This window comes from Eurytemora carolleeae, unplaced genomic scaffold (genome assembly GCF_000591075.1).
Source record: "Eurytemora carolleeae unplaced genomic scaffold, Eaff_2.0 scaffold2535, whole genome shotgun sequence".
NCBI classification, from domain to species: Eukaryota; Metazoa; Arthropoda; class Copepoda; order Calanoida; family Temoridae; genus Eurytemora; species Eurytemora carolleeae.
In genome coordinates this window covers 2,157-12,656 of record NW_019398427.1, presented here as the reverse complement: position 1 = coordinate 12,656, position 10,500 = coordinate 2,157, and the positions used below count along the sequence as shown (strand labels likewise).

The 10,500-nt window shown below is 28.9% G+C and overlaps 1 protein-coding gene and 1 long non-coding RNA gene across 2 annotated transcripts; one reads left to right on the top strand and one right to left on the bottom strand.

Moving 5' to 3' along the window:
• The first annotated feature begins 149 nt into the window (after window positions 1-149).
• LOC111717364 (uncharacterized) lies at window positions 150-492 on the top strand. Its single transcript, XR_002768762.1, has 2 exons — window positions 150-239; window positions 389-492. It is a non-coding gene; the product is annotated as an uncharacterized LOC111717364 (long non-coding RNA).
• A 6,746-nt stretch (window positions 493-7,238) lies between these two features.
• On the bottom strand, window positions 7,239-9,803 carry LOC111717363 (uncharacterized; the record flags this gene model as incomplete). The annotated part of the gene is given in 5 exon segments (XM_023492867.1): window positions 7,239-7,548; window positions 7,924-8,023; window positions 8,083-8,138; window positions 8,510-8,571; window positions 9,754-9,803. Coding segments are annotated over 4 exon segments (234 nt in total), but the record flags the coding sequence as incomplete, so codon positions are not given.
• Window positions 9,804-10,500: the final 697 nt, after the last annotated feature.

Sequence of the window (10,500 nt, the reverse complement as noted above, 5' to 3'; positions counted from 1 at the left end):
CTGAAATTGAACTTGTTTTATTTAATTTTGGAAGGCGCACAGACGCACGGAAAAAATGACATATAACCCAAATTTTGATTTTGGGGCTATTTACATCTATAGATAACTCCCAGACTTTCAAAACCTAAATCTTGATTACATTCCATATAGGGGCGAGGTGGGGTCAAGTTGGGAAGATATCAAAGAAGCAGACCATAGAAGTGAAGAAGTTAATGTGATACCTGAAATACCGAGCAATGGTAATTTATTTCTCACAATATAATGACAGACACTTACTAGAAATGAGGGTTTAAGGGTTTATGTAAAGTGTGGGATATCATTCACAGCCCAAAACTGAAAATTAAAAATTAAAAAAAATAAGTGAGATAAAGTTTAAAATCATCCATAGGTATCCAGAAACTTATTGACTTGCTTGAACCTCTGAAAACCAGGAAGAAAAGTGTTAGAGAATGTAAATGTAAAACAATTAAACCAAGAAAAGAGGAAGAAGAGTTGACCACACTTAAACCAGAGCAAGTATCTGAAAAAAATAATGGAACCATTGACTTGTCTCTTCCTTCGGTTGAATTAAATGGAACTGACTATTGGTGGGGAGGTTGGGGAGGAGAAATAGGAGGGTGGGGAGGTTGGGGAGGAGGCAATAACCAAGGTACTTTTGATTTCAAAATCCGAAGTGAATGTAATGCTAAAACTCAATCTTGGACAGATCCTGGCAGGTGTTTGGACAAATGTTCCAAGAAAAAAAATGTCCAATTGGATTGACCTGCCTAAAAGTTTGCCTACTTGATAGGGGTTTTGACATTATTTCGGTAGAACAAACCTCTCAGACTTGCAAGAATACAAACATGGTCCCATTTGATGGTAGTTGTCTTCCAACATGCAAGAAAAATTCCGACTGCAATGTAAAAATGCAAGGTGTAAAAAGTAATGGATGTAAATCAGTTTGTGCTCATAAGTAGAGATAGACTATTGATAACAAAAAAGTAAAAATAATGTGAAAATTTATTTATCTACGAAATATAACAAAAACATACAAAAAGAAGTGTTAGAGAAGAAAATATTTAAAAACCTTTAAAAGTAGAGGTTGTGGGAATATTTCCCCCGATTCTGAAAAAATATAAAAATATGATTAAAGGAAAAAGGAAAGGATAAGGCAAGTTACATATTTATTGTTTACACTATATTTAATATAAATGGGTGGTGGATTGTTAGTTTTTTTCGACAATGAACTAACAACTTTTAGAACTAAAAATTATAGATTTATTTTTAATATTAAAAAAAGTAAAATAAGCTTTATGCAGTGTGAGAATGATATAAGTTTTATGAAAAACGGGCATTTTTAAGCATCTTTTTAATTCATGCCGTTTTTTGACATCATTTGCTCTTTTTAATCTTTTTATTCTTTTCTTTGTAAAGTTGTCTTAGCTTTCTCCGATTCTTTTGCAAACATAGCATGTGTTAGAATAAAAAATGTGTTCTGCTGATAAAAATCTTCTATTAAATTCTGTTTAAAATTCGAAATAAGATTAAAATTTGAAAGATTCCGCTGTGTGACTTACTCTAGGTAACCCTGTCGAAAGAACGATAGCTTTCTTTTGAAAAGATTCTATCTTATCAATATTTTTGTTTGAAGGAAGCATTATGAATGATGAACCAAATTTTAAATGAGAGTGGAAAAAGGAGTAATAGAACAATTCGTGGTTTCAAAACTTAAGAAGTTTTTAATTTTTTTCATAGCATAAAGTGTAAAAGAAAACCGCCTTTTTGAAATGGTCATTAAAGTTCAATTTTGTGTCCAGCCATATTCCCAAGAATCTTACTTAATCTTTTTTTTCGTTAAATTTTTCGTGTATATTCTCCTAACTTAAAGAAAACATCAGGACAGTCTTTTTGTGCATTTAGGGAATTTTGAAATAAAATTGCATTAGTTTTCTCAAAGTTAATAGTTAGTTTATTAGACATGTACCAACACGTTATTTCTCCTAATTCTTGATTTATTGTGTCTGCTAAAGTATTCAAGTTTTTACATTTTGATGCCACATTTGTGTTGTCGGCAAAAGTTACACTGAAAAGTTTGTGAGATTGGAAGAAGTCATTAACATATATAATAAACAGTAAACAGCTTAGACTTGATCTTTGAGCAAGACCCTTCCACTACATTCCCAGCTGCTTCTTTCATTACCGGAGCTGATCTCAGAGTTTCTACTATGTTAGCTGTACTTTCAATTTGAGCTGCTCCCAGAGCTATTCCCAGAGTCTTTTCTGTGTAAGCCTTACTCGCAGTTTTAGTTGCCCCTAATAGAGTGTATGCTATGTTATCATCTTTGTTATCATCATTGCTATCATCATTGTTATCATTAAAATTAAATTTAAAAAGTGTTCTGTTGAATAGAAAAGAGTTCCATAAAGGAAAAAAAGAGGTCCATGTAGGAAAAAATAGTTCCATTTTGAAAAAAAGAGTTCCATCTTAGAAAAAAGAGTTCCATTTAAGAAAAAAATAATTCCATGTAGGAAAACAAGAGTTCCATGTAGGAAAACAAGAGTTCCATGTAGGAAAAAAGAGGTCCATGTAAGAAAAAAAGAGGTCCATGTAGGAAAAAAGAGGTCCATGTAAGAAAAAAAGAGGTCCATGTAGGAAAAAAAGAGGTCCATGTTGGAAAAAAGAGTTCCATTTAAGAAAAAAAGAATTCCATGTTAAATAGAAGAGAGATCTCTGTTGATTAGAAAGGAGTTCCATGTTGGATAAAAGAAATTGACATAGAAAATAGTTTGAGGTTGCCCTACTAACCCAAAAACCTGAAAATACTAAAGTATCTTTATTGTATATACAAATATAGGTGTATTTATGTTAAACAAATATGTGTGATCAACTTTTTTGCAAAAAATGTACATGTTTTTACATATTTTTACATAAGCATCATACCTGAGCAATTTTTACAGTGCTAATGTTTTACTCAACTATATGCATATATTTACCAAGCGATTTTCCTAAGTACTTATGTTTTTATTTTACATATTTTTGCGTATTTTTTTTACTTTAAAAAATGTCTAGCTGTCTAGGTTTTAAATAATACATATTTTATCATAAATATGTATATTTTACACCAAGGAATTCTTCCACTTTCAGTTAAGGTTTTAATAAACCTATTTTTACCTATTATATGTATGTTTCATACTCAGGACATTTTCTGTGTGCCTAGGTTTTAAAAGTATGTATTCTTAAATACTAAAATACTTATTTTTCTCCACCATGGGTGTCAATTTAGAAAAAACGTTTTCCTTTTGCCTTGGACATCTAGAATTCTAAAACATTTCATTATTTGTTTATAGAAATAATGTTATGGGAAAAAAGACATTTATTTTTTTTTAACACAGAAAAAACAGATTGTTTATGAATAAATTGACGCTTTTATTAAATAATATAAATATTATATTATCAAATCAAATATCAGATACTTCTGCAATAATTGGCAAAATTTTAATATTTTTCTCATTCCTTGGGTTTTCACAAGATGTGTAATTATCATTTTACACATTTAATAAAGTAAAAGAATGCTGTGCATAAGATTAGGGTTGAGCAAGGAACAATCTTTTAAGCATTGCCAAAACAAATTATATTTGATATGTGTATGTTATCATTCTAAGTATTTTTAATAATTCTAGGAGCAAGCTGTTTTAGTAAATTTGCTCATGTCTTAAAAATATTATTTGAATGGCTTAATTTCCGAACTAAATTTTGTAGCTGTCATCCTAGAACAATTTTAATAGAATTTCATAATGAAACTGAATTTTTTTATTTGATTAAATTAGATAAATTAGGTAATGATTGATTTGTTATTAATGAATGGAAACCATTGTTTTATAGTAGTCAGAAATATAATTTTAAATTTAGTCACTTTGCGCTTGACAAAACACAAAAAAATTTGAAAAAAAGGGATAATAATTGTTTTTATTTCAAATTAAAGAAAAAAAACTATCATTTTTGTATTTTTAAACAATAATTTCTTTACAGGGACTGTGTGAACTGTAAACAAATCTACGCAAACCTTAGGAACCTGATGCGTGCTTGCAACGCATTGGACTTTGATTTGACTGCTCTAACTTACTTATGCTTTTCTGTAGCCCTTTACATGTACATTTAAGCACTATAAAGCACTTGTTGTTCGATTTTGTTTAAAGAAATAATTGGCAAATTTTTTATCAATTTTTGCTTGAGAGATTGAGACCTGTAAATAACAGCGGATGGTGTAATGTAAACTTTACACTATCCTTCCCAAACTTTACACTATCCATCCTGAGCTTTAAACTATCCTTTCCGAATTTACAATATCCTTTCCCGAGCTTTACACTATCCTCGTGAGCTTTACACTATCCTCCTAAGCTTTACACTATCCTACCGAGCTTTATACTATCCTTCCTGAGCTTTACACTATCCTTTTTTATATATTTCCAAAATTTTAACAAGGAGCCGTCAATGTTCCTTGCTATTAAAGATTGAAACTAGCTCCCTAGCATGTTTATATTAAAATATTCCTTGTTACTATATATGCAAATTATAACGCTCCATATTTTTTCCCCTAAATTATGTAGCCTCAATAATAACGAAGAATGGTCAATGGTTCTCGTTATGAAACTAACATCAATTTTTAGTGGGGAACAGTCAATGTTTCTCATTATGATGTTAAAATCAATTTTCCTTGATAAAAAAAAATATTTCTCAAATATAATGTTCTTTCTTTTGTCCTAAACTATGTAGCCTCAATATTAACGAGAAATGGTCAATGTTTATCATTATGAAGCTCACAACAATTTTCTTTAACACAAAAGAAAACTCGCCCCGTTTATGTTTACGTGAAAACATGCACACAGTTATGTGTAACATAAGAGATAACACACACTGTGTTTGTAGTATCCCACAGGCATATTGCTTAAAATTATGCTATCTTATCATATATAATGTAGTTTTTTTTCTTGAACTGCTGTTTTGTCACTACTTGAATATAAATTTATCACCAATATTTGCAAGAGAAAACGGTCTAATGTATCCGTATCATAAATGTTTGCTTCTTAATTAATTTATAAATGTATGTACACGATAACTTCGTAAAAAAGTCCTTTGTTAATATAAATAATTGTGTAAAAATGTAATAACCTCTATACATAAATAAATATCTAGATCTTAAAATATTTCAAACATAGATTATTTGATATAACAAAATTCATAGCTTGAAACATATAAGGTTAAGAACATTGGGCTGCAAAGATAAAGGTAGTATTTTAAAAATTTCGATCAAATTTAAATTCTGATCAAGAGATTTGCAGCATGTTTCAAAAACATGTTGTTACTGAAAAAGGATACAAGAGGTGCTGCAATTATAAAAAAACACATTGAATTTATATCTATATTTCAAGCCAAACCACAAAATTTTAATGGTGTATAATTAGGAAAGGGTTCAAATAAAATTAAATATATAAGGTAAAAAGTCAACGATCACAATAAATTGCAAATATGAATCCATAAATAACTGTTTTCTCTTTAATTAGTTTAAATGTAATGTATTTCTTGTATTATTGAGAGAAAAATCTTTAATAAAACCAAAAACATTTGTGATGTAATGAATTTACAAGATTTAAATTCAAATCACATGAGAACAGAATTGGGAATTCATATTTTATGTTTTTATTCAACTACAAAGCATGAGTTATTACAAATAAGCAATCACAATGGTGTTATAATTCAAGCAAAAAAATGATAAAGATGGTAAAACATTTTGATTGTGATTTTGGAATTCCAAATAAAATTCAAGTTCTGAATTTTTTTTTTAAAAATCAAAACAAAGATAGCAAGTTCCTTATTTTCAATTTCTTTTTTGTCTTTTTTGAACTTTTGCGAGATCTCCACACTTTAAAACCTTTGAATCAATTTAATACTTTTCCAGGAATAACAAGCATAGATCCTCAAATTTAAAAGTGACCACATTGGATATTGAGATCGAGGGTGTTTGATGTTTGATAGTATTACATAAATACTGAAAAAAGGTTTGAAGATTTTTTTTTGATATTCAGAGCTGAATAAACAATTTTAGGAAACATTAACTTAAAATTCATTTCATACCAAATTGCAAGATTTAAGCATAAAATATGCAGCTAGCTATAAATGCTATATCATTATAAGAACCCATATTTTTAAAAATCAAAATATCAAATGTATTCCACTGTTTAGCAAACAGCTTTTTCACTATTTTTCATTATATTTGTGTGCAAATAAAACTATAATGAAAAAATGCATTCACATCCCATCCCATAGTAATACCATGATATATTTAAATATTTTGAAAATGCATAATAAAATTATTAACTATGAAGCTATCTAAAGCTATCAAAAGAACCCTTACTCTAATAGTCCAACACTATGTCAAATATTAAGGCTAAACACTCTGAATGCGCTTTTATGTAGGCGAAGACGACTTTAATAGCAATGGGCACTCTATTACCCAATGTGATGAATTTTAGCCAAGTATCAGTGACGTCATATTGGGTATTAGAGTGACCATTGCTATAATAGTCGTCTTTACATACATTGAAGTACATCCAGAATGTCTAATATTATCTATAACCATTCCTTAAATCTGACATTTTGTTATAAACAACAAAATTTTGTTACTAACAACAATATTTTGTTATAAACAACAATATTATGTTATACAGAACAATATTTTGTTATATACAACAATATTTTGTTATAAACAATAATATTTTGGTATAAACAACAATATTTTGTTATAAACAACAATATTTTGTTATATACAACAATATTTTGTTATAAACAACAATATTTTGTTATAAACAACAATATTTTGTTATATACAGCAATATTTTGTTATATACAACAATATTTTGTTATAAACACCAACATTTTGTTATAAACAACAATATTTTGTAATAAACAACAATATTTTGATATATACAACAATATTTTTTATATACAACAATATTTTATTATATACAACAATATTTTGTTATATACAACAATATTTTGTTATATACAACAATATTTTATTATATACAACAATATTTTGTTATATACAACAATATTTGTTTTGTACAACAATATTTTGTTATAAACAATATTGTTATATACAACAATTTTTTGATATATACAACAATATATTATTATAAACAACATTATTTTGTTATATATAACAATATTTTGTTATATACAACAATATTTTGTTTTGTACAACAATATTTTGCTATATACAACAATGTTTTGTTATGTGCAACAATATTTTGTTATATACAACAATATGTCAGATATAAGGTCACAATTCACCAAGCTGACGTCAGAGACGTGTTCTGGAATTTTTCTAGGGGGATGGTTTCACACAGTTTCCAAGGATGAGAGAAGATCTTGGAATAATTGCAACAGCAAACAAATTATAAATAGATTAGTAACACAATTGGTTGGTTTTAATAATAAGCTGCATCTTAAAAATTGTCTTGGAGATTGTCGATTCTTCTGGTATTTCTGAATCACATTTTCATTCCCTGAAGTATTTTTGGGAGAATTTAGAAAATATTTTTTTAAAAACAACAATATTTTCTTATAAACAACAATATTTTGTTATATACAACAATATTTTGTTATATACAACACTTTTTTGTTATATACAACAATATTTTGTCATAAACAACAATATTTTATTATATACAACAATATTTTGTTATATATAACAATATTTTGTTGTATACAACAATATATTATTAAAAACAACAATATATTGTTATATACAACAATATTTTGTTATATACAACAATATTTGTTTTGTACAACAATATTTTGTTATATACAACAATTTTTTGTTATGTACAACAATATTTTGTTATATACAACAATATGTCAGATATAAGGTCACAATTCACCAAGCTGACGTCAGAGACATATTCTGGAATTTTTCTAGGGGGATGGTTTCACACAGTTTCCAAGGATGAGAGAAGATCTTGGAATACTTGCAACAGCAAACTAATTATAAATAGATTAGTAACACAATTGGCTGGTTTTAATAATAAGCTGCATCTTACAAATTGTCTTGGAGATTGTCGGTTCTTCTGGTATTTTTGAATCACATTTTCATTCCCTGAAGTATTTTTAGGAGAATTTAGAAAATATTTTGTTAAAAAAAAAGCACGAGAATGTTAGGAACATCTAAACATGTAAGATATCCTTATCATTCTGTTCAAAATGTATAACAAACAAACAAAAATAAAAATTTTGCAAATATTGTTGTAAAAGCAACCATTTCTAAATGTTATTCAGAGCTGGGAATGGGATCAGTAGATATATTTAATCTGTATTGGATATCCAGCATAGTAACTGTACCCTGAACAGATTTAGAATTGATCCTAAAATTAAAAGGGCCTGCAATGGATATCAAGATCAAGGGATTATAGGTATCCAACACAAAAGTTCCCAACTCAGATCTACGGTGGTTAATAACAAATTTAATACCTTCAATGCTATTATCTTGCCAGTAGTACCAATAGTTAGTATAGCCGGCATCAGGTCCAGACCTGTAACATTAACCAGTATTAGTATTCTAGTAGTTAAGGTATGTCCCCTCATAAATTCATAAATCTTATATGTATTAAAGATATATTAATTCTGCAATTGCCCCAATGTGTCATGAATGTGTATATATATTTAAATAATATAATTTAGATAAAGACAGAAACTGAAAAAAATGTTCTTAAGTCCATAAATTTAAAGTAGTGTATATAAAGGTAAATTTTTCTATATTTGTTAGTCATCTTATATAATTAGGGTTTGGCACGTTCCAAGCTGAATTTAAATGGCAACTACCCTAACTACCCCCAAATACCGTCTGTTTTTAGAGAGACCCCGCCCCCACCCTTGAAGCTTGTTAAATCCAACTTCCCTAACTACCGTAAGATTCTGCTTTAAGGGTGGGGTTGGGGTCTCTCTAAAGACAGTTGGTAGTTGGGGTAGCTGCCATTCAGATTTAGGCTCAGCTTTAAGGTGTTGGGGTGGGGTCTCTTTAAAAACAGACGATAGTTTGGTATAGTTAGGGTATTTACCATTTAGATTCAGCTTCCAGGGTGGGGCAGTTACCCTCACTTCCCCAACTACTGTCTGTTTTTAGAGAGACCCCATCCCCACCCTTGAAGCTGAATCTAAATGGCAACTACCCTTACTACCCCAACTACCGTCTGTTTGCAAAAGAGAACCCACCTCCACCCTTGAATCTGAATCTGTATAGGAACTACCCTCACTACCCAAACTACCTTCAGTTCTTACAGAATTCCATCCCCACTTTTTGATTATTCTTTGCGCATGGTATACAATATGGGTATCAATTCCCATTAAATCAATTGTTTTAAGCTTGTTTCTGGCATTCATAACACTCTACTACCTTTACTAACCTCACCACCCACCTTCTGAAGGGTGCACATTTCGTAGTCGAAAAAAAGGCATTTTATACATATAGGAAAAAGTCTGCCCAGAGAGAAATGGATTCATATAAACACCTTCAGTTAACTTTCCTTGCATTAAAACCTTGACATGAACTAACAAATAACGCAATTGTGAATCTATCACATGCATGCATCAACCATAAAAATTAGATTTAAATAAATATAAAGATTGCTGGCGAAAATTAGCATTGTATGCAATAAATAGAAAAATGTTTTTTAAATCCTTTATATCTGATAAAATAGATTTGTAAAAAAACTTACTGTGATTCAAAGAGGTAGAATTCCCTTGAACTAAGCTGTAATATGTGGGCCTGAAAAAAGTCGTAATTTCCTTCTGTTGTTTTAATATATATTATACACAAAAACTTTGCTAATTATAAAGACTAGGCGTTGGAAATTTATCCGACTATTGTGTACGCCAGTACAGCTGTATTGTGTACGCCAGTACAGCTGCATTTTAACATAATTGGTTATTTTAGGTTGTTTGAGAGTCTAACAATCTACATTAAAACCTTAGATATTTAACACAATTGCGAATATTTTGTGCTAAAAGTTAACTAAAATTAATGATATTAATTTTTATTTTAAAATTTATTTAATCATTAGGGATATGAGGATCGTCTGGTGAATTATAGCTGAATTTGAGATAAAGTTATGCATCTCTTTTGTATTAAAAATAGCCAATAATTGTTAGTGAATATTTTCAGATATCGTGAAATATTTTTTCTGAGGTTCTATGGAATGGGATTTTAGGAGAGAGGGGACCAGTAATTTCCAATAATCTAAACGGTAAATAAATTATGTTAAAATGTCGTCTTTTGGTTAATCTTAGGCAAAGAAATAATATCGCATAAATTAATGTATTAATCTTACTCTTCAATTGGGGATTTTGTTTCAAAAATATCCATCATTAAAGAATAAAATATCACAAAATATCCATCATTAAAGAATAATATATCACAAAATATCCATCATTAAAGAAAAAAATATCACAAAATATCCATCATT